The 22,702-nt window shown below is 61.0% G+C and overlaps 3 protein-coding genes across 14 annotated transcripts in view; all 3 read right to left on the bottom strand.

Annotated features, from left to right (window-relative positions):
- The window catches only part of DSCAML1 (DS cell adhesion molecule like 1), a 95,156-nt gene extending 91,880 nt beyond the window's left edge, over positions 1-3,276 (bottom strand). For all 3 annotated transcript variants that reach the window (XR_014318965.1, XM_082777844.1, XM_082777846.1), the window contains exon 1: positions 3,170-3,276. Coding sequence is in view for 2 of the 3 variants with exons in the window: in XM_082777844.1 (XP_082633970.1) it covers positions 3,170-3,212 (43 nt within the window). In the remaining variant the exon portion in view is untranslated. The remainder of the gene's footprint in view (positions 1-3,169) is intronic.
- A 6,423-nt stretch (positions 3,277-9,699) lies between these two features.
- Positions 9,700-11,592, bottom strand: FXYD2 (FXYD domain containing ion transport regulator 2). 2 transcript variants are annotated; one of them, XM_082777911.1, is made up of 6 exons: positions 11,546-11,592; positions 10,900-10,938; positions 10,744-10,818; positions 10,231-10,267; positions 10,073-10,103; positions 9,700-9,904 (listed from the first exon to the last, which is right to left on the bottom strand). In XM_082777911.1, the coding sequence occupies exons 1-5, from the start codon at positions 11,553-11,555 to the stop codon at positions 10,079-10,081; spliced, it is 186 nt and encodes a 61-aa protein (XP_082634037.1). In that variant the 5' UTR covers positions 11,556-11,592; the 3' UTR covers positions 9,700-9,904; positions 10,073-10,078. The 2 variants fall into 2 exon arrangements, with proteins under 2 accessions (XP_082634037.1, XP_082634036.1); XM_082777910.1 differs by lacking the exon at positions 11,546-11,592 and adding an exon at positions 11,119-11,399 and having other exon boundaries at positions 10,900-11,022.
- A 1,123-nt stretch (positions 11,593-12,715) lies between these two features.
- On the bottom strand, positions 12,716-21,215 carry LOC309886742 (FXYD domain-containing ion transport regulator 6-like). Of its 9 annotated transcripts, none has more exons than XM_082777905.1 (9): positions 21,127-21,144; positions 20,037-20,113; positions 15,446-15,508; positions 15,207-15,245; positions 15,021-15,095; positions 14,880-14,916; positions 14,619-14,668; positions 14,463-14,505; positions 12,716-14,042 (listed from the first exon to the last, which is right to left on the bottom strand). In XM_082777905.1, the coding sequence occupies exons 3-8, from the start codon at positions 15,501-15,503 to the stop codon at positions 14,477-14,479; spliced, it is 288 nt and encodes a 95-aa protein (XP_082634031.1). In that variant the 5' UTR covers positions 15,504-15,508; positions 20,037-20,113; positions 21,127-21,144; the 3' UTR covers positions 12,716-14,042; positions 14,463-14,476. The 9 variants fall into 9 exon arrangements, with proteins under 9 accessions (XP_082634031.1, XP_082634030.1, XP_082634033.1 ...); XM_082777904.1 differs by lacking the exon at positions 21,127-21,144 and adding an exon at positions 20,531-20,651; XM_082777907.1 differs by lacking the exon at positions 21,127-21,144 and adding an exon at positions 20,531-20,651 and having other exon boundaries at positions 15,446-15,505.
- Positions 21,216-22,702: the final 1,487 nt, after the last annotated feature.

Below are 22,702 nucleotides of genomic sequence, written 5' to 3'. Positions count from 1 at the left end.
GATTTTTGCCCCGTGGGCGACAGGACAGGGAGAGATGTGGGAAACGGGTCAGTAAAACCAAGCGGTGAAAGGGAGCTCGCACGCCTCATCCCTTCCCCTTTAAGTTGTGCTTGCTCCCTTCTCTCCCACGGAAACGAAACCCAACAGCCTTTCCAAGAGGCAGCTGCTGCTAGCAAAAGTCAGGAAATGGATTTCCAAAATATTTGGTACAGCTCTGCTAGCAGGTGATGATGGCAATATGCAGATCGTATGCCTTCAGGTTTATTCCTAAAGAATCCCCGAGCAGGGGAAGGGTAACTCAGAGAATTATAACACAGAAATACGTAGCTGGCTATAATTTAGATTTCAAAGACAAGAAACATTCTGGACCCGAACCAGCCACTGCAAACGCTTCCCATTAAAGCACGCTTTGTAGCTGCTGCGACATCCAAACACCTTCCTCCCTCATGCCCTCCTAGGAAGTCGCACTCATTAGCAGTCTGCTTATTTGGGTGTGAGATGACTTCATATCATCCACGGCACAGCTCAAAACTCACATGCTGCCATGTCAGAAGGATTCCTGCCACAGAGACACGCTTCCACTTTTATTCTTGCTCTCGCTTCGTCAGCTGCTTCAAACGAGGACAGCGCGCTCCTCATCCCTCCACCTCGGACCATATGGGCAGGACCGCGGGCGCTGCAGCACAACGCGCCCCGCGCCGTCGCTGCCCAGCCCTAAGCCTGCAGCTCCCAGCCAGCCTCCGTCTCCGGCAAGGGCTGCTCGGTAGCACGTCCCTGGCACTCGCAACCCGAGCGAGGCAGTCTCTATTCCTCCGGAGAGCAAACGCACCAAGAAATATAGGGTTGCCTATTTCGGTTTTCTCATCCAAAAGCGGGAGCAGCCCTAAACCTACGCCGGGTGCAGGTAAGGGCTCCGGGCAAGTTGCCATCGTGGCTCCTTGTGCTGGGAAATGTTGGCTATCCGCGGGCTAAACGCACGCCGGGCATGGCGAGGAGCTCAGTGCTGCAGCCTTCTCCTCTGTGCATTTAATGAGGTTTCCATGTTTCATTTCAGAGAAACGAGCGCTGTGCCACGCTGGGGGGCCGAGATGGGGAGAGATTAAAAAATGCAAGCTGCATAGTTCACTGCACCCAATACAGGAACATAATGTAAATATCATGCCAATATAAATCAGCAGGCAGAGAGACCCAGCAAGAACACGCAGGGAGATGCTTTCCCAGCTCAAAGCCTCTCAGTTTTGACCACTGTGCTCTTCATCACACTGCTCGCCACTCGCATCCCCTCCTCCTCGGTGCGGCTGCTCACACTCACGCCACCAGACCTTCTTTCTGCTCAACTCCCTGCTCGTTTGCTTGCCAAGCACCTTTTTTTTTTTTCTTTTATGAGCAAGGGAGAAATAAGCAGATAGAGCTCATTCAGAGATTTCTAAACTTCAGTGGTCCCCTGGATCAAATGTTTATTTGCTTTTAGTTTCTACTCGAGCTCTTGTTCTACAGCAGGAACATATTAAAAGGTTGTGCTTCGATGCCCAGAAATATTAAGTATCTGAAAGGTTTATCGTGCATTAAGCAATTCATTTTTTTAATCCTATTATTATAATGAAACTTCCATTGTATTGCTGTCCTCTCTTTGGAACCATTTCACTTTAACACTTTCCATCACCAAGACGGCTCGATAGTGAAGATACGTTTTATTTCTCAAAAAAAAAAAAAAAAAAAAAAAAAGAGAAAATGAGGCCACAAGGACTTGTGCTAATGGAGGCTTTTAATTTGCTCTTCTCAGAAGAGATAGCTCTGTGGGAAGAGAGCCTTTTTCCAAAGAAGCTGGGGCTCAAAACATGCAAAAGCAATAAACCTGGTGCAGCTCGTTATTATTTTGACTACTGGGGGTGGAGGTAGGGGAACTGTGGTGTCCTCGATGGCTATTTGTTTCCGGTTTTGATGCTGGTTGTTTTTTTTTTTTTTCCTTTTAGCACAGTAAAAATGCAAATGTAAGCAAAGCAGACGCTGGCACGTTCAGCTCAGCAGATCCTAAACAAAAGCGATTTTGGTTAAAGCTCCCAAATGCAGTTTTAGTCCAGCTCTAATAAAGCAGCTATTCCATAATTAATAATTGATGGAATAATTGATCATCACCATGCCACTGGACAGGATGCCCTATTAAACCTTGGTAAATATTTTTCATTGGATTAGCATTAAGATAGATGTGTAATTCAATAGACAGCAAGAGAAGTCTCATCTAAGGAGCCAGCTCGGTTCCCTTTTATTTCTCTTTCCTCATTGCCTAAAATTCCCCCTTTGCTGTTCTCAAATGTCAAAAAAGATAATTAGGGCAAATGTCATCTTACATCCTCTGAGCACACAATTTTCCAAAAGGTGGGCACTTTCATCGCTACGTCTGCGGATCGGGTGATGCACAAAGAGGTAATTTATTATAGGGACATAATTAAAAATTCCCACGGAATTGGAAATGGGCAATTCCTTTATGTAACATCGATTGATTGTTGTAACAAACGCCCTGTGATTTAACTATGCATGTTACGTGCAGCTCCTTGGCTTTCTTTTTTAATTGCATCCATAGCAGAGACTTGGTTTAGAGTATTACCTCCATAGATTCGGGTAGCCTTCACTCAATCTCCAACTTTAATTTAATCCCTAATCTTTAAGTGTGCATCTCCTCGTCACACTTGTTTCATGATTTTATTTTTTTTTTTCCCACCCGATCTGATTTATACCAAACCACCGGGCTGCACTTCACACAGCCCTCCTGGAGGAAAGGATGGGGTTTTTAAAGCATCGCTGGGTTTAGCCTGTCTTATGGGATTAGGATATCGCTCTAAGTAGTCCCGGAAAAGCGGGGACACCAGAACAAAGCTCTCCAAAGTACCGCCGCCAGCCCCGGCAGGTCCCGTCGGGGCAGCGGGCAGCCCGCACCCCGGGGGGCTCCGGCACCGCTGGGGGCTCGGGCTCGGCTCCCAGAGCCCCTGGGACCCCCGGGGGGCGGGCGGCACCCCGAGCCCCCCGCCGGGACCCCCGGAGCGCTCCGCGGTGGGCGCCGCGCCCGTGGCCCCGGAGCCCCGTGGGGGCGCACGGAGGGGGTGCTGGGCACCGGGGGGGTGCAGGGCACCGGGGGGAGCCCGCCGCGTCCCCGCTGCCGGGCGCCACGTACCTTTCGGCAAAGAGTAGAGCAGGAAAAAAGTTACCAGCCACATGCCATAAAGAGCACCTATGGCCCCGGGGTGCGGCGCAATTGCGGACGGTGCGGTGCCCCCGGCGTGCCGCGCTCCCTGCCGCCGCGCTGCCAGCCAGGTTGAGATGCCCAGAGCCGAGCTCGCAGCCGCTCCTCCTCCTCCTCTCCTCCTCCTCCTCCTCCTCCTCCCCCCCCCCCTCTCCCGACGAGTGGCGTCGGGCGGGTGGGCCGGGCTGCGCGCACTGCCCGCCCCCGCGCCCCGCGCCCCGCCGCTCGCCCCCGGGCCCTCGTGCACGGGGGGTGCCCGCTCGCAGCCTTCCTCAGCTCCCCCCGGCTGCCGGCAGGGGCCGGGGGCGCGCACGGGGGTCGAGAGGAGGCGGCTGGGGCCGGGCACACTCCGGGAAGCCGAACCTGGAGCGCGCCAGGTACGCTCGCCATCCTCTGCAAACACGGACCTCACCCGTGCCAAGGAGGCTGCTCCCTCGGGGGAGCTGTGCCCCAGCCCCAGAGCTGCTCCTGCCGGCTGTGTGCGCAGTGCCGTGCCCAGGACAGCCGAGCTGTGCAGCACCACTCCACCCGGGGCCTCCTGGAAACTTCTTTGCAGCCCCAGGACAGAAATGAGGTGACACCAGCCCTGCCTCGCTGCTCCTGCAGGGCCCAGCAGACCTCCTGGCACAAGCATCGCTCCACCCAGCGGGTAGCAAACACCAGTCGATGCTTTACTTTAGGGTATGTTTGTCTAAGGCTTAATTCGAGCCTAGGATCTTACTCCTCAAGTCTTGGTCACACCAAAACCAATTTGTCTGAACCATTAGAGGAGCTCAGAATGCTTTTTCTTGAACTGATTATAGTGGTTTTGCTTTGCTTTCCAAAGCAACCTTTTCAACCATAATTTGTTGGAAAATAGAAAGAAAGACTGAAGCATTCTGATTTCAAATAGAAGAATGAGAGAAAAAGCACTTTCTAAAAAAGTTTAAATTTAGTTGAAAACGTGACATCATCTCTCAGCAAAAACAGCTAGGAAAAAAGGTGACTCCTCGGCCATTTCCAACCTGCACCAGTTCACTGGAGTCCTTCCTACCTGGGAGTCATTTGGAAGAGCCTCACCATGCCACCAAGGTGCCCCTTGCACTGCCATTTTGCACAGGAGGGACACAGGAGCCAGGAGGGCAGAGGCTCCCACACACCTACCCCACAGCCCCCTTCCCCTCCCCAAAGCCAGACTCTCCCCATCCTTGTTTTATTGATGGGCAGGATAAAGCCTACCCAGATCTCAGTGCCAAGAAGTCAACAGCAGAGGTGGAAGAGAACACCGTGCAGGGCTGGCCTGATGCCACAGCTCTTCCTCCTCCTCCTCCTCCCCCCCGAGGCAGTGCTTCACCTTCCTGGGTGCTGTGAGCTCCATCACCACCCCCTACACAGCCGTTCTGGGCTGCCTCAGCATCTCTGTCACCGTGCGTGGGTGTCCCCGCGCGCAGCCCTCCCACCCGTGCACGTGCACCCCCCCTGCCAGCTCATCCCCAGCTGGGGCCATGCCACCAGCGTCCCCAGACGTGACGAAGCACCGGGTGCTGCCCACCCTGCGCCCACGCACCCCTCCAGGAAGCGAGGTGTCAACAGCCAGCTCCATCCGTGCGCAGATGTTAGCTGACACCTCGCAAGGAAATTGGTATTCAGGCCCGTTCCCAAGGCCACGAGCAAGTCCCAGGCTCTGGGGAGTGCCAGCCACATGCCAAGCATCTGCCCCTTCCCTCCCCAGCAGCTGCTGCGGGATGGCAGCACAGCCAAGCCTGCTAATGGGAATCTTCCAGCTACAAAAACTGCCAGAGCCTCCTGCTGCCCGCACACCGTGGCCAGGTGCTGAGCACCAAACGAAGCAGGGGTGCAGGGCTGGCAGGATGCTCGCTGGTGCAGCACCCATGGGACCGCACAGATCTCCCTCTGAGGCACACATGCAGGGGGAATGAATGCGCTCAGTGCTTTGTTATCAGCTCCCCTGGCTGTTCAGCACCCCCCAGGGGGTTTCCATCACTCCTAGCCCCCACCGAGAGCACTGACCTCACCCTGCCTACAGCCCCTTCCTCCCGGGGAGGGCAGCACCTGCCTGCAGGACCAGAGGGAGCTCGGGAGGAGACGAGGAGAGCCCAGCAGGGCAGACCACCAGCCCTGGGTCACACTCGGGGAGCCACGGCGAGCCCTCGAGCTGCCCGTGCTGTTCATTCCTGCCCTTGTGCTCCTCCATCGATTGCGCAGCCGAGGCCATTTGTCAGCCTCCCGCGCCAGACGTGCTCTGCACCAGCCCCGCGGGTCTGGCAGCAGGGCAGGCAGCCAGGCCCTCCTGGAGCTGGCTCCTACGAGCCCACACCTGGGACTCCAGCTCCATGCACAGCAGCCACCATTTAGGGACGTTGGACTTCCCACAGCTCCCACGTTTCAGTGCTCACAGGAAGCTTTTGTGCATCTCCTTTGCATGAGTGCTCAGCCCGGAGAGCCGCTATCCTGCTAGCAAGCTGGCTGGGAGTGTCATGGGCTTTGTGCAGCTGGGATCAGGAAGGGATAAAATTCACTGCAGGAATTGTTTGGGCTGCTCCGACCTGCACCAACACACCGGGACACGTGTGTCAGGCTCCCCTCAGCTGCTAACATAGAGTGAGCAGCCTGCCACAGCCAGCAGGACGCGCCGCTGCACAGCTAAAGGTGATGCTCACACCATAAAAATACTTCCCTGGCCCAAACTCCACAAAACCCACGGGAAATTACAGCAGCACACGTCCAGGTCCCTGGTGGATTTCCTCCCTTCAGGAGAAGGGACTGTCCCCACTCAGCCCGGAGCACAGCAGGGGCTCTCCCAAACACTTCTGCCTCTGCCCCAGCACACGGAGCGATGCTGCCACAGCAGCTCTAGCCCAAGCAGCTTTTTCTGGCTCTAACTTTTTTACTCTGGGTCTGGATCACATTTACACTCAGCTCCCAAATCCCCCGTGCCCCAGAACCCCGGGGACTGCAAGGTGCCCTGAGCTCAGCACCCTCTTAGCTCACCGGCTGCGTTCCTTGGCACGTTTCTTCCCCCGGGAACAAAAAGCTGCTGGCACACAGAGGAGCGGTGGGGAAAGCGGCCCAAAGGAGGGTGCTTCCAGCCCCCCCAAATCGCCCACATCCAGCTGCAGCCCCCATCTTCAGCCCCGTCCCAGGGGCAGGGGCGCAGCAGCAGGCACCGGGCACCGCCGCGCCGCGACTCCCGGCCCCCGGAGCTCGGCCCCGCGCCCGGCCCCGGCCCGGCCCGGCTCCTGCCCGCAGCTCCCTTGGCTTCTGCCTCCCCCTAGCGTCGCAGAGCGGAGAGGCTCGTCCCGGCCGAGCCGAGCACGGAGCTGGAGGGCCCGGACCCGTGGGGATGCTCCCGGGCTCTCCAGCCCCGCTCCCCGTGCGCCCACCCCGGGGTGCCCGGAGCGCACAGGGCGCCCCCGGTGACTCCTCGTAACCGCTGCTCCGGGGCGTGTGCAACAGGGAAACGGGGGCCGAAATGTTATTTACTTCACTTGGGAGGATAATTTAAGACCGCGGAGCGCCGCTGCTTTGGCAGCTCCGTTGCTATTGATGGATGCGCTGCCTTTTCCGAGAGCCGAACAAAGGGAGAAGGAGGCATGTGGCTGGCTCCCCGCCAGCCCGGCCCCAGCTCCCCACGTCGTCAAGTGCTCCTCTTTGGCTCCATTAGTCACCATTTGCTGCTCTCCTGTTTTAACTAACGAGGAGACATTTTGCTGCACGTTTCCTCCCAGGCCAAACGTGTCCCTGGCATGGCGGAGATGGCAGAGCCGCGCTGGCAGGCTCCTGGCAGGGCGAGATGAGCAGCCAGCATCTCCGACTGCTGGTCCTCATCCTGTCCTTGTGCCTCTCCTCCTCGAATTTACAGTGGATGGAGCACAAAAGGAGCTGGTCGGAGCCCCTTTCCCTCGTACCTGTCCATCCAGAGGCTGGGAACAGTCGGTGCCCAGGGGCAGCCCTTCTCACCTGGGCGCCTTCCCTGAGGAAAAGGGCACTCCGGCTGCCCACGGTATTATTACCCGATCCCCTTTGTGTCACAGAAAAGATTTCCTCTGAGAAGATTAATGGCTCAAGGGAGTGTGAGAGAAATCCTCCAAGATTGCCTGGTTCAGGGCAGAAGCTGAATGCTTCCTTGCCTAGGCCAGCAGCTCCCAGCTGAGCCCCAGGGCTGGGGCCAGTCCCGTGGGCACCGTGATGGGGGTGGTGGCTCCCCTGCCCCAGCCCAGGGGAGAGCAGGAGCCTTTTGCTGGGGCAGCAATGGGAGAAAAGCAGCTGAGCAGGGACGTGGTGGCCTTCCCCTGTGACCTCGCCACTCCTCTAGCTCCTGGCACCAATGCCCAAAGTGAAGGACCTCAGAGGTGCATGCCAGGGAGTGGACACCCCGGCCTGGGGGCTGTGCACGTCCGTGTGCCCACCCCACGGGCAGGGGCTGCTAGCAGGACACCTGCCCCGGGATGGGGATGTCACCTTCCTTTCTGCTGGTCCTGGTTCCCAGCAGCTCCCCGGGGACCCCTCTCCGTGTCCGCTGGCACAGCCCCCAGCCGGGTGTGCAAAGGGCTGTGCAAGCGTGCGTGCACGCGTGGCGCTGAGCCGTGCAGAATAATGCTATTAATGCCATCTGGTGCCGAGACGGAGATCCCCCCGCGCAGGAAGACAGACACGGCTTTTCTATCCCATTAATCTGCCCCCCCAGCTGCAGGGGCCGGATGTATGGGGCTTTCTGGGGGGCTGGTGCCAGGGGACACGCACCCTGAAGGGCACGCGTGTCCCTGAGCCCCCCCACGGCCACACATGGGGGAAAATGGGGAGCCCTGAAGGACACGAGGACCCCTGCTGAGGATGGGGTCCATCTCCCATGCCATCTGCCCTCCTGGCTTCTGCGCCCTTGGCTCCTTCTTTTGGGGGGGGCGCAGCCACAGAGCAGGGGGCGGGCAGGGCCAGCCCTTGGCTTGTGCCCCATCCGTGCCATAAAAAGGGGGCCGCTCCCCTCCTGAGCGAGGCTGCCACGGGTCTTTATTAGTGGGTCAGTGTCAAATCAAAATTACATTTCGAAATAATCTCCTTACCGTGTTAAATAAGCACCTCAGATTATACAAATTGCACGGATTTTGTCTAATAACCTCCCCCCGGCTAATCCTATTTTGCTGCCAGCGTCTGACCTCAATGGGAGCCCAACCAAACCAGGTGAGCCAGGTTCCCCCCCCCGGCAGCGTGGGGGTGCCTGGTGTGCCAAAAGCCTTGGGGGCCCTGCTCCCACCAGGGGCTGCATTTAAAAATAAAATAAAATAAAACAAAGGGAAATAAAGTAAATTAAAAACAAAATAGTAAGATAAAGCGCAATAAATAAAATAAATGATAAAATAAATAAGAAAATAAATACGGTGAAATAAATAAAATAATATAAAATAAAGGAATGGAATGGAATGAAATAATGAAATTAAATGAAATAAAATTATTTTATTTCATTCTATAATAAATTATTTATTAATTTATAATAATAAATAATGATAAATAGTATATAATTATTTATTTATCTTTTCGATGAATAAAAATTTGTTTATTGATTCATTAATTTATTTATGTTATTTAATAAGTTGAAATGAAAATTATTTTGTTAAATACAATTTTTTATTTTATTTTGTCATTTATATTTTTACATATTATAAATATATTAATAATGTATTTATTTATTCTGTTTTTATATATAATAAATGTATTATGTATTTCTGTCTTAATTGTTTTATTCATTTATTTATGAAAATTGTATTTGATAAATAAGATAAATTTAAAATAGAATTATAAAATAAAATAAAATAAAATAAAATAAAATAAAATAAAATAAAATAAAATAAAATAAAATAAAATAAAATAAAATAAAATAAAATAAAATAAAATAAAATAAAATAAAATAAAATAAAATAAAATAAAATAAATAAAATAGGGGAAGTGCTGGGGACCTCCCAGACAAAGCCCCAGCCCGGTGATGGGCGGCACCCCCCCATCCCCGCAGGAGGGCAGCACACCCCCTTGGCCGCCCAGCACCTCTGGGTGCTGCCGGCTGCGCTCCGTGCCCGGCTCTCCCCAGCACCCAGATTCCCCCCTCAGCACCCAGCCGCAGGCTTTGCTTGCTTTTGGGCTGCGGAGGCAGAAACGCCCCCCCTGCCCGTGCCCTGCCCATGCACACCGAGAAGAACGAGCACCCCTGAGCCCCTCACAGCCTCGTGCCCACAGCCTGCACCACACGGGGTGGGCACCCCATGAGAAGGGCAGGATTGGGGCACCCACCGCCCGCCCCACACAACGGGGACATCTCTTCAAAGCCCCCCCGGTGACCCAACACGAACCACGGAGGCCCAGAGGCTGCTGCTCCGTGCCACGGGGCCGCACCACGGTGGAGGTGCCCGCGGGGCAGGAGGCCTTGGTGCAGGGCCAGGAGAGCGGGCGACTGAAACGCCGGGGGCACAAAGTTTAACCTCTCTCGGCTGGAACTTTATTAGCCACCAAACACCCGCTGGGTCGGAGGGAGGGGGAAGCACGAGGGCAGTTTGCATCCGGGGGCAGCAGGGGAGCGGTGGAGGGAGGCACTGGAGCGGGGCGAGGGGTGGCCTTTGGCAAGGACAGCTCCGAGCTCTGCCTCGGACCAAGCTCGCCTTCCACGGCATCGTGGCAGCGCTGAAACCAGAGGGGTGAGGAGGTCACAGCGTGTCCTGGCTCCTCTCTTCCCAAGCCAGACGCCCACGAGGGCATTTCCTTGAAGCCCCGTGGGGCTCCCAGCATCGCCCCGGCCCCCACAGCCGCGGGGAGCCCGGCCGCCAGCCCGCAGCATCCCCTGCCACCTACCCGCAGCTACAGGTCCTCCTCGTTTCCCTGTCTGCGGAGCAAAAAGCAAGGGAAGAGGCGTTACAGAGGCAACACGGCCGGGATGCAGGGAGGGCGAGCCAAGCCCCCCACCCGTGCCGCCAGCAGGAGAGATGAGGCTGCCCCCAGACCAGACCCACCTCCTCTTCTTCTTCCCTCCGCAGTGGAACCGCTGGCCTGGGGGCAAGAGGAGCAGCTGAGGCCTCTCGTGGCTGCAGCCCCTGCCCCAGCTCCCCCTCCCCAAATCCCCACCACATGGTGCTGCTCCTGGGGCCATCCCTGTGGGGACCCCCGGCTGTGCCCCCTGCGGGCAGCCCCTCTGCCTCCCGCAGCACCCACACGCCTGGCACCATCCCCCGGGGAGCTGCGGGCTCTGGGAAAGCTGCTGTCTCACCCTGGGAATGTCAGAGTTTTCTCGGCTATTTTTAATTCCTGACCTTCCCCCCCAAAAGCCGCGACGCTGGCAGAGAAACTCTAAATATTTTCGTGGTCTCCTTCCCAACTCGCTTGCTGTTGGGAACCTGCCCCGATGGAAACTTGCCAGGCGTTTCGGGCTGCGGAGGGACCCCGGCCCTGGTGTGGAGGGGGGTGAGGGAGGGTCCCCTGCAGGGGAGCAGCACCAGGAGGGCGCCCAGCCCTCTCGAGGCACTTACTGAGGATGATGAGGAGCCCGATGACAAACGCCACCACGGCGAAGATCAGCCCCCCGTTGCGGATGGTCTCATAGTCTGGGGGGGAGGAGAGCAGCGGGGTCAGCCCGGGGAGGGGGGAGAGGGGCTGCAGCCCCCGGCTGCCCGGCTCGCACTTACCATAGCTGAACCTGTCCAGGCCCTGCTCGGGCGCTTGCTCTGGAAGAGAGGAGAGAGCCCAGTGGGAGCCAGAGCCTGGGCACCGGGACGGGGAGGTGAGGTGGGAAGGACGGGGAGCAAGGGCTGCGAGGAAGAGCTCTGTGATTTCCTCCAGGTCCAGCCGAGCCAGCCAAGGATTCCCAAATTCCTGGTGTCACCCCAAGAGGACTCGAAGCTCACCGTGTGTTCGCAGGACGCATTTGCTGGGTGCACGAGTCCCGAGCTCCGGGTGAGCTGCGCTCAGGGTCCCAGCTTGGCGGTGAGCGGCACCTCTCCGGAGCACAGAGCAGCCCCTGGGGCTGCCACCTTCTCTGGCAGCCTTCCTCCTCGCCAGCCTCATCCTCCTGAAGGCTGCGTGTCACCACGCAGGGCGCCTTACCTGATGGCACATCTCTGCGAGGAGCGCTTTGGCCAGAGAAATCCCCCTGGGAAGCCGATCCTGCGGGACTCCGGGGCTCCCACCCCACATCTCCCCCAATTTTCAGCCAGAGCCCCCCCAGCCCTGAAACCAGGAGTGCCCAGCCCCTCTCCTCGCACGGCGAGGTGCCCGATCCCACCGGGTGGCCGGGCTGGGTGCTGCCCCCCCCGCGGCCCCCAGCACCCTTACCGTCACCCATCGCGTCGGCGTGCCCTCTCGCTCTGGGAGCGGGCACCCAGGGGGAAGCGCGTTAATTGGGAGACAAAGCTCATTAAACATTAACGGCCTCGGTGTAATGGTTATCGCAGTCACGCGGGGAGGCACGGGGCTCCCGCCCACCCTGGGGAGGGAGGCCCAGGAGGGGAGGGGGGCAGGCAGGGGGTGCGCCCACGGTGCCGGCCCAGGACCGGGGTGTCCCTGTGCCAGCCGGGAGGGGAGCAGCGTTGCCCTGCCCCATTTTCCAAGCGTCAGGCCAGCAGGATGCCCTCCTGCTGCGGAGGTGAGAGCCAGCACGGGGCAGAGGGAAGGGCTGGGTGGGACTGAGCTTTGCTGGGGAGGAGCGGGCAGCGTGCCCGGCGGGCCAGGTCCCCGCAGCAGCCGGGTCAGCGCTCCCCAGCCAGCACCGAGCCATCCTGGGCAGCCTGGCTGCACCACGGCCATGCCCGTGCCAGGATGCTGAGCCCCTCTCCAGCTGGGCCAGCCCTGACCCTCAGCAGGCAGCTGGATCCAGTTTGCCCTCCTCCCAAAATCAGCGCGCAGGAGTCACGCGCCCGGGCTGCTTGGCGAGGAGCGCCCCAGCCCCAGCCCATCCGCACACCTTGGGGAGAAGCCAGGCCCCAGGAGGGTGCACGTGGGGCCGTGCGAGCATCCCTGGTGCCACGAAGCCGAGGCACTGCTGGGCTCAGAGCCCCACCCGGGGGGAAGTGCCCAGCAGGCAGGACAAGGGCGCTCTGTGCCCGCATCCCTCGGGGCTGGCTCGCTGCTCACGCGCTGCCTTCGCCCGGCCTCTGGCCATTGTTCCAAGTGCTGCAGGCTGCAGAAAAGAGCACGGCACCGAGGGGGCCGGGACAGCCCCGAGCACAAAGCCCTGTCTGTGCTGCCCAGGGGGGGTTGGTGCCACTGCCCCCACCCCGGAGCCAGGCTGGTGGCACCGGGAGATGGCGTGGGAAGGGACCCAGCTCTCCATGCCCCATGGGGTCGGGCAGAGCTGCTCCCTGCCCTTCTCCCCATGCTGCCCGTGTGGCTGCTGGCCCAAACCCACAGGAAACCCAAGCGCCACCCCCCTGCACCCCATTTCCCAGCCCCTTGCACCCCAGGGGTGCCCCTTTCCCCCCTGCAGACCACGCAGCCAGGCACGGGTAGAAACCAAGTTTTATTCCTCGCCCCCCCGACTGACGGCAGCCAACACGCCCGTCCCTTCCCACAGCAGCAGGCGCTCCCCCCTGCTCAGGGGGCAGGAGGGGAGCTGGGGTTATCTCACAGCAGCCGGGGTAGGGCCGTTTGCACACACCACGGGGGTTGCTTTGTTTCGTGTTCACACCGACGGCACGCCACGGACACCACGGGCACTCCAACACCGACACCGGGACACGCACACAGCGACACTGGGGGCTGGGGGCACGGGGGGGCTGCGGCTGGGGGGCAGCACGGAGACGGGGGGGAGCTGAGGCTGTTGGTGGGGTGGAAGGGACAAGGTACACAGGACACGGTCCCTCTGCCTTGCAGGGATGGAGCCTGCTCCCCGGTGCCACCAGGGGATGTGACAGCACGGAGGGACAAAGCCCACCCGCAGCCCTGCAGAATCCTGCCCCGGCGGCGTGGTCCTGGCCAGGGACAGGGGGTGCTGAGCAGATGGGACAGGGCTGCACCAGGCTCCCCCCACACCTCACGCCCAGCACCGAGGCGTCCCAGCAGAGCCGAGCCCCTGGGTGCCTGCGGGATTATTGCTGAGCCTCAACACGGGGCAGCAGCACCGTGCGGGGCTGGCTGCTCCCTGCTGCTCCCAACGCAGCCCACAGACGGCTGGAAAAGCCCCCAAAACTCTGCTGGGCTGCTCCACCAGGGGGATGGTGCCCAGCGCTGGCATCACCACGCACCAGCGCTCGGCAGCCCCCCTGGGCTGGGCAGGGGGACAGGGGGCTTGGTCCCCACGCTGCTCCGGGCTCCAGGCACGGCCCCGGGGCTCTCCGTGCCCTGCAGCTCCCATGCCCGGGCTCTGGAGGGAGCAGGGGAATTTCTGCAGCACCACAGAGGTGCTCCACAAACCCCAAGAGCCTGCTTGGCCCCTCGGTGGTCCCTGGGCAGGTGGCCAGGGGCAGGGCGGGGGGGAGCAGCCCAGCTCCCAGAGGCAAACCGGGGGGAACACGGGCTGGGGGACAGCTCCTGCTCGTCCCCAGCCCCATCACACTCACAGCACGAGAAAGGTGAGGAGAAATCACTACCACAACACCGGCAACGACGAGCCCTAGAGGCAACGAGCACCTTACAGAAGGTCACACAGCACTGGAGGCACGGGACGGGGGGAGCTCGGCCAGGCTGGGGGGCACAGAGCTGCTGGGCAGGTGTTGGGGGGGAACACGGGCACAGCAGCGCCGCGGCTCCCCGGGGGGACCCGGTGCCGTGGGGTCAGGCTCCTGGCAGGCAGTTGGTGGCTGCAGTCCGAGTGCCTGTCCTGGGGTCGCTGGGTCTGCGTGGGGAGGACAGCAGGGAGTGAGGGCACCGCAGCACCACAGCCACCAGCGACCCACAGCCTGCTGCCACCACCGGCTCCCCGCTCGCCCCCTCTCCAAAAGCAGCCCCCAGCCCAGGAGCTCGGAGGAACTCAGACCGCAGGGTCCTGGGGCAGGCAGGAGGCGAAATGCCCTCAGGGGGTTGCTCCCAGCTCTCTGCAAGCCCTACAAATAAAACCGCTGGGCAGGGGGGGAGCACAATGGAAGGAAACGTGCTGCTAGGGAAAATCCGGGCAGGTGCTTCCTTTTCCTGCCCCAGCTCCAGCCCCGTGCTGGGGATGCAGAGCTGCACCGAGCAGAGGGGGGGGCCCTGCAGCCGTCCCCACGCACAGCCAGGCTGTGACAGCCCCGGTGCCCCCACCTAGGCCGGGACTCACCGCATGGCTCCGCTTCAGTTCTCTGCTTTCTGTGCTCCCGTTGCTGCAAAGGGAAGAGCAGAGGGGCTGCGGAGCCCGGCCGAGGACAAATCCCCCCTGCCCAGGGCTGGGTGCTCGGCCAGCAGCAGGCAGCAGTGCAGGGAGCGGGAGCCTTACCGTTGGAGGCAATCAAGTTCTCAGCCTGAGCCTCTTCATCCCCCGGGGCTCTGCAAGGACAGGAGCACAGTGAGGGCGGCTGGGACCGGCAGCCTGTCCCCTGGGGCATGAGGAAGGTGCCCGGGAGCACAGAGTGCTGCCTTCCCACCCGGGGAGCCTGTGCTGGGCACCAGGCACCCGGAGCGATGCTCGCAGGGGGCACCCATCCCACCTGGGACGTGGGGCAGAGCCTCTCTGAGGGGGGACGCTGCCCTCACTCACCTGGGCTTCTGGTTGAAACTGCACCTGCACCTCCTGCCTGCGAGAGGAGAGACACCCCATCAGCACGGCCAGGTGGGACTGGGCCATGGTTTTTCCCCACGGCTGCCCCAGCCCTCCCCCGAGCCCCGCTCCCCGGCTCACTGAGGATAAGCAGGATGCCCACGGTGAACAGCACCACGGCAAACACCAGCCCGCCGATCCTCAGGCTTTGGTAATCTGCGGGAGGAGACAGAGAGACCCGTTTCTGCCAGGTTCAGGGTGGGGGACAGCATCTTCTGCTCCCCATGGCACACACATGCACATCCCTGCTGGCGTGGCAATGCTCACCGTAGTTAAAGGGGTCTTCCTCCTTCTCCTGGGTCCCCACTGGAAATAAAAACACACAAAGGGTGTGAGGCGAGCACACTGCGGGGGGAGCAACCCTCCCGGCTCAGCCCCTGCACCCATCCCAGCCTCCCTGCTCATGGCAGGGCTCTGTGCTGCCCCAAACCACCCCCCTCTGCCCCAGCATTTGCCCCAGCAGGTTTCTGCTGCGTTTTCTGGCACCCAGAGGCACCGGTACCCACCGTCTGCCACGGCCACCGGCACCAGCAGGGAGCAGAGGACGATCAGCGCCGCGTCCATGGCTGCTGCGAGAGAGGGGAGAGTGGGATGAGCACCTGCAGGAGATGGGGCACCAGGGCACATGGGAGGACTGCAGGCAACTCGTGCCCAACTGCAAGGGAGAAGCCTTGGGCTGAGCCCCCCCCTGCCACCAGGGGAGAAGGGCAAACACGCGGCAGCCCCAAATCCTGGTGCCACGGCTCTGTCCCGGTGACCCCAGGGCACGGAGGCTCATGGGGGGGGTGAAGGATGTGCCGGGAAGGGCTGCAGCAGGCAGGCAGCCCGTCATTTTCCGTGGATCTGCGCTGTATTTTGCGCAACCACCGTGCTGCCGGGGCAGAGCAGGACCCCCCGAGGTGCTCGTGGCACAGCTGTCAGCACCAGCTCGAGGCTGTGCCGCACGCAACGGGGCGAGCACGGGGGCTGCGATCTCCCCATCAAGGTCACCACCGCGTCCTTCACTCGGAGCGTGTTTTAATTTACCCCAATTAGCATAGCAATTACCTTCCTACAACGAGGCCGGTGACCCTTGACAGCTCGCTCGTGGCTGCGCTCGCCCCCCAGCTCCCCGCGCTCAGCGGGGGCAGCACGGAGGGACCAAAAATAACCCGGGTCCTGCCGGATGGCACAGCCTGTCCCCGTCCCTTCACCAGCACCGACTCGCTGTGCCTTGTGCGGGGCCAGGAGGTGCTGAGCGCGGCCCCCAGACCTCTGGGGGACACTGGGGATCCACAACCATGCAGGGGCTCAGAAAACAGAGCTGCCAAGACAGCACCCTGCCCCCCTGGGTGCTGCCACGGCCTCAGCTCCATGGATGTGGCTCCTCCAAGGGACTGAGAGGTCGAGGCAGGTCTCGCCCTGCCTCCCTGCAGCCGCTCACCCGTGCTCTTGTCTGCGTTTTGTGGCTGCCAGGCTGTCACCGAGCCCCCAGCATTGCGCCTTCACTGCGCTCTTCCTTCCCATCGAGTAGCTGGGGGGTGTCAGGGGGGCACCCACGGGTGCTAAGCGGAGAGGGGCCACCAGGCTGTGTGCTGGGGGCACGGAGCTGGGGCCAGCAATGGGGTGGGCCCGGTGCCAGCTCCATGCGCAAGGAGCTGGGCACGGTGGCCATACATGGTGCGGGGCACGGGCAGACACGTGGAGGGCTCGCTGCAGGACGGGGTTATCAGGGTGCTGCACGGCTCCGATAGCACCGCACGCTGCTGAGCTGCCGTGCTGGATGAGCTGCGATAAGGAAGGGGCCCTCCGCAGCAGGAATTCAGTGAGCTGGCGGGTGCGGATCCCTTCAGCCCCTCCACGGAGCTCATGCTCCATGGGCACCAGGGTCCCCCGGACCCTCTGTGGTCCCCATCTCCCTGTTTGAGGACCCCCAGGAGCCCTGCGGGACCCCCAGCAGCCCTGCCCGCCTTGGGAGCAGCCCCTGGCCCCGTCGAGGCGGGGAGCACGTTTCCACAACCCCATTTTTATTCGCCATACCGAGTCGCTTGCCATGATAATCCATATCCTCCCCTCCCTTTTCTGTTGTCCTGTCATTTTGAGGCAAATGTGCTTTATCTGAACGCTGGAGGCTTTCATTTCCCCTGCCTGCAGCTGCTGCTACCATTGTGCAGGGCTGTGCTGCTGCCGGAGCGTGCCGCTGGCTGCCTCTGCCCAGACAATCCCCCTCGCGCGCCGAGGCTCGTAATGCTGGATAATTACCAGGTTTTAGAAACGCCTACAAAGAGCCCAACAGCTGGCGATACAGTAACTCCTGCTTGCACATTTGCCTACGGCCCTTATCACACATCCTTTAACCATTTTCTGCCCGGGTGGCCCGTGCCAAGCAGCCTGGCACCGAGGTGCCGTGCCGAGCCGGGGGCCAGGTGCAGGCGCTGTTGTGAGCCCTCTGCTCACTTTTTGTCTTCCCGAGCTCCACGCAGCCGAGCTGCGCTTCTCGCCAAGCCAAGCGCACAGCACACATATGCTCTTTGTTTTGCTGCCTCGCTTGGTGCAGCTCGCACACTTCTGCGCGCTCACACCGAGCTCCGCGCGAGCTCACCGGCGGGCCTGGCGGTGTCCTCGCCAGGAAAACAAACACAGCGCTCCGGAGTGCAGATGAGCCCGCTTCCCCTCCAAGGCAGCATATGCTTTGTGAAACGTCACAGCTTTTTGGGGTTGTTTCAAGCTGGCCCACCCACTTTTTTTTTTTTTTTTGGTGAAGCTGAAGTGAAGAGAGAAAAGCAAACACCATGCAGGGTTTGCCTTCAGCCCGAAGTGCCCGGGGCACGGAGCTGCTGCTGGTGGCCAAACCCCGCTGTGCTCCAGCAGAGAGGCAGCAGGGGCTGCACAAGGGGCGGCTGCACGGCCCCGCTCCCCAGCACGTGGCACTGGATCCCCCCCTGACCTGACCCCAAGCTTGCAGCAGCCAAACAAAGCAGCGAGGCGCCCGCGCAAACCACCGCGACCGGGGAGCACGGCGCTCGGCACGTGACTTGAATCAAAACATGTTTTTTTCCCCTTAAAACGGCGATCGGCTGCAAGGCGGGGAGGCAGAGCGGCACAGGAAGCAGGGCAGCGGTGCCCAGGGCTCTCCTGCCCTCCCGCCTTGGCCCAGTTGGCAGTTGTAATGGGGAAAACAAAATATTGCCCCCCCCTCCGATCCCTCATCCCCACCCCTATGGGGCCAGCAGTGCTCCGGGGGCTCGCTGGGGCTCTGCAGGCTGAGGCATCCGCAGCTTTTGGCAGCAGCGAGGCTCTGCTTGGGGCTGGGGAGAGCCTGGTGGTGTACAAGGATGCAGATGGGACAGGAAGAGGACTCAGGACTGGGGAGAGGCTCCCAGGGCTGGGAGCAGCTCACAGGCACTGGGGCTGGCCAGAGGCTTCCCCACCCTGCTGCCTCCTCGCCAAGCCTGCCAGCAGCCTGCCTCGCTCCATGCGGGGCACAGCCACTGCCCACAGCCTCCTGCTTCTGGAGAGCCCCCCCTCGCCACCCTGCACATCGTCTGGGCACTGCCCGTGTGTGGGCTGTGTGTGTCAGGGGGAGAAAAGGGGGGAAATCCAGGCAGAGGGACCTGGTCCCCCCTAATGAGCTCTCTGAAGCACTGCAGATCGTGCCAGAGCAAGGCAGGTGAATTTATAAGGGTTTTGTATCTTGAAGCCCCCTCTCCCTCTCCATTGTTTAGCACAGATCAGCCCTGTCAAGTCTCAGCGATCACAGCCTCACGCTGGGCAGCCTCCTTCCGTCAGGAGCCCCGAGGGCACCTCCTGGAGATCAGACCTAGTTAAAATCTCCCGTTTCCGTGCAAAGCCCCCAAGAGCATGGCAGCAGCGCTCGGTTGCCCGGAGCGCTGAGGAGCGTGCATGTGTGAATGGACACGGCCAGCTCCGCGTCGCTCTGCTCCTCTGCCATTTCACGTCAGCATCAATCTGGCTATTAACGTGCCTGTTGTTGTGCCTCGCTCCCAAATGAGAGGGAAGGAGGATTTTCTGCCCCCACCATTCCAACACGGACGGCACTTCCCGAATTTGCTGCTGATTCCAAGGCTGGCCAGGTAGAAGACACAACTGAGCCGACTAACATCAGGTTATCCCTGGTGCATCTGGGGCACCGCCCCATGGCAGAGGATGTTCAAAGAAAACCCTCTCCAGGAGCCCCAGGAACCCAAACCTCAGCCCTGCTCTGGCTGAAGGAGCCTCATGCAGACCCCCAGGGACCCACAATGACCTGCTGGGTGCTCACAAAATCCCGGGGAATTACTGAACACGGCAAACCAAGGCTCTGCCCGCACCCCGTGCTCCATCACCCACACCTCGGTGCCCAACTTGCCCCCTGGGGGGTTTCTTCCAGCCCTGGGCGGTTCGCCCCAAAGAATCAGGGACTGCTGGACAAACCCACGTGCCTGTTAGGGGCTCACTCACAGCCCCCAGGACGCCGAGGTGTTCCCCCAGCAGGATCTGCTCGCCCTGCATTTGAGAGCAGCCTCCAGGCAGTGCGTGAGGCTGCTAATGGCTGCCGGCAGCACCAGGGCAAGCCCTCAGCCCCAGCTGAGCAACAGCCACCTCCTCCCACCTGCTGGCTCCTCGTTTGCTTAGATCAGCAGTGCCATAAACCTCGTTTGCAAATGTCCCTGCCCGGTGCCGTGGCACACCCGGCTGGAGCCCAGGCTCCGCTCGCCAGGCCGGGGAGTCGAGGCAGAGGTGACCTGGTGGCTCCCGGTGGCTGAGAGAAGTCCAGGTTGCCACCAAGCACCGCAAGAACAACCCAAGAGAAGTATTCCAAGCTCCCATGTGTCCACAATGCTCCCACCATCAGCAGAGCATCGAATAAGGGGTGTTTTCTCCGGGGTGACCTGCTCCGGGATGCTCTTCCCACCAGGAACCACCACCGCCGAGCACCATGAGGGGCAGCCGGGGCGCAGCCCCCCCCCCAGGATGTCCCCGTGCACCCTGGTGCCCTCCCCATGCTCGGGTACACAACAGCTGCAGGGCCTGGAGGCTCCTTTACAGCCTGGAAACACGCAAACAGCCTGAAAGGCAAACACAGAGGGACGGCCACGCACACAGCTCCCCGCTTACCGTGCCACGAGCTGTCCTCACCACCAAGTCTCGCCTCCCGACAGAAGCACGACTCCTCGCAAGCCTCAGGAAAGGAGCTAGAACCAAAGCAGGGCCGTGAAAGACAGGCCTCACGAGAGGAAGACGTGGGCAGCGCCACGTCCCGCGGGCACGGGGCGTTTGCTGGCCGCCCGGCGAGCAGGCTGCAACAGGTGGCCTGGCGCCGCCGCGGCCACGCTCGGCGCTGGCAGCTTTCCCTCGCACGCTCCCATCTCCCCACCCCGTGCTGCCTCTGAACGCAGCACCCTGCTGGCACTCCGGAGCCACCTCTATCTCCATTTGGAGCGAAAGCACCCCTGGGACTGGAAATCCCAGCGGGAACCAGCGGCACCTCCGAGCACCGCAGGCTGGCAGAACCGGGTGCTGGGGATGGCTCCAGGTCCTCATCCACGCTCGGCTTTCCCAGGGGGCCGCCCTGCCACGCTGCACGGCTCACTCACGGCCCCACAAACCACCTGCCACTTTCCCTCCCACGGCGATATCCCTGCCAGATCCGAGTTCCACCGCACGGCCTCCGACGTCTGTTCCTTCACCAGGCACTACTTCCACCACGCTCTGCCTCTCCCCTACGCCTTCCTAGGATAAAACACTCGGCTGTTTACCACCACCACGGCGTTACTAAAATATTTAAAAACACAACCCAAACGCTGCCAGCGGGGGGGAGCCCCCTCCCCTGTCCCCACCATCCCCACGGAGCCCGGCGAGCACCGGTGGAGGCGACGCACGGCCAGGGCGCGCCCGCGGTGCTCTCCGGTGGGCACGGCCGTGCCCGAGCATCCTCCCCGCGGGGGGGGTCGGGATCCAGGCGACGAGGGGACGAGGGGACCTCGGTGCCACCGTTACCATGGCAGCCGCCGGGCCGGGGATGCTGGGGGCCCGAGGCGCACGGCGATGCCCCGGGCACCGACGGCTCCCCCGTGGCGCACAGCGATCCCCGGGGGCACGGCCCCGGCCCCCCTCGGCTGCCCCCCCGAGGCGGTGCCGGGCAGCCGAAAGGCGCTGGGGGGATGCTGGGGGGCGCGAGGATGTGCCCCCCATCCCTCGGACCCACCTGAGTTCGCCGGGGGTGGGGGGGAGAGGGGCTGGGGCCGGCGCCCCCCGCTGCTCCGGGCCGGGCGGCGACGGGCGGCGAGCGGCGGCTGCACAAAGGCGAGCGGGGAGGGGGGGCCGGGAGGGGCCGGGAGGGGAGGGGAGGGAAAGGGAAGGGAAAGGGAGGGGAGGGGGCGGCGCCTGCCGCAGGGTGGGGGGCGGCGGCGGCACCGGGAGGGGGGCTGCGGGCTCGGGGGTGGGGCTGGGGGCTTGGGGATGGGGTGGGAGCAAGGGGATGGGGGCTCAGGAATGGGGGCTCGGGGATGGGGCTGGGGACTTGGGTCTGGGGACTTGGGGATGGGGCTCGAGGTTGGGGATGGGGGCTCGGGAAAGGGGGTTGGGGCTCGGCGACTGGGGCTCAGGGCTAAGGGTTGGGGGCTCGGGGATGGGCACAGCTCGCCCCCAGCACCCGCTCTGCCCCCAGGTGCCCAGCAGCAGGGGCTTTGCCTTGCCCACCACCCCCAAGAACCATCGGGATCACGCCGCCAGGTCGTCCAGCGTGCAGGGCTCGGGCAGCTCTTGGGGGCCGCTTCCAGCCCGCCAGCACCCGCTTTACCCCAAGGTGTGCTCGGGACCTGCTCCCTGAGCTGACTCTCCCCAGGCCCACCAGCTGCAGAAGGAAAGCAGCAGCCGACAGCTGAACCTCCAGGCTTAACTGGAGCTGGGGTGAGGTGTGGGCACCACCGGGCTCCGCTCCCCACCAGGCCAGCCCGGCACACCCGTGCCTGCTCGGCCCCAGAGCTGCCCTGGAGAGCCATTTCTTCACGGAAAAACACTTGGGCAGTGCCATCAGCGCCGAGATGGTTCCTCCCCTAATAACTCAAATGCATCTGAGATAGAAATCAACCTCACAGACAATAATGGCACATATTGTGCCGCGTGCTCGTTTCCCAGTTTCCAGTAAAATCTAAAAAGCAGATAAACCAGCCCTGGCATTTCAAGGCAATTATGCAGAAGGGTCAGGAGACACAGACCAACACAGAGGAGCTGGACAACGTCACGTCTTTGTAATGCACTGGGATAACATGATAAGGCTGTCAGTCACCCTGCAGTGAGGGAGGCAGGGATGGAGCAGTTATAATCAAGTTTGGGGCTTCTCTGACCTTCCCCAGCCCTCAGCTGTTATTATCCACTGCACGCAACAAAATATTTCGGTGCCGTGATCGTGCTACAGCTCCTGCATCGCTGGATATTTGATGCTTTCTCCTTTTTTTCTAGTACCTTTATTCCCTTTATTCACAAATTTTCCAGGCGCCACCCAAGGCAAGCAGAATCGTAAAAAGCTGTCACCATGGGCTTTTTTTCTGTACAAACTCAGGTGGATCAGAGGGCAGGTTGTGAGCACAGCAAGCCGAGGGGCCGGCAGGCTGCTCCCATGGAGGGAAGCTGCTCCAGCAGCCAGCACTCACACGGCAGCGCCGTCACTGCTGGAGGGAACCTGGGGCTCATTTTCTGTCGAAGCGGGGCCAAAGCTTTTTGTTGGTGTTTGCAGGCGACTCTGATTTATGCTAGCGAAGGGGCTGGGGTGACCGCCTCGT

The sequence above is a fragment of the Aythya marila genome (assembly GCF_965140915.1).
Source record: "Aythya marila genome assembly, chromosome: 23".
NCBI lineage: Eukaryota > Metazoa > Chordata > Aves > Anseriformes > Anatidae > Aythya > Aythya marila.
The sequence above is the reverse complement of the archived record's forward strand: the minus strand, read 5'-3'. Positions and strand labels throughout refer to the sequence as shown.

Bases quoted from the DNA above. Each gene is read 5' to 3' on its own strand.
- FXYD2 (XM_082777910.1), bottom strand. From the start codon at position 11,278: ATGAGGCTGGCGAGGAGGAAGGCTGCCAGAGAAGGTGGCAGCCCCAGG. The intron at 10,268-10,743 runs GTAAGTGCCTCG...TCTTGCCCCCAG, and splicing joins CGGGCTCCTCATCATCCTCA to GCCAGCGGTTCCACTGCGGA. The intron at 10,104-10,230 runs GTGGGTCTGGTC...TTTGCTCCGCAG, and splicing joins GGAGGGAAGAAGAAGAGGAG to ACAGGGAAACGAGGAGGACC.
- LOC309886742 (XM_082777901.1), bottom strand. From the start codon at position 20,462: ATGAGGACCTGGAGCCATCCCCAGCACCCGGTTCTGCCAGCCTGCGGT. The intron at 20,114-20,406 runs GTGCCGCTGGTT...CTTTGGTTCTAG, and splicing joins CCAGCCTGCGGTGCTCGGAG to CTCCTTTCCTGAGGCTTGCG. The intron at 14,917-15,020 runs GTGAGCCGGGGA...CTCCTCTCGCAG, and splicing joins GGGCATCCTGCTTATCCTCA to GCAGGAGGTGCAGGTGCAGT.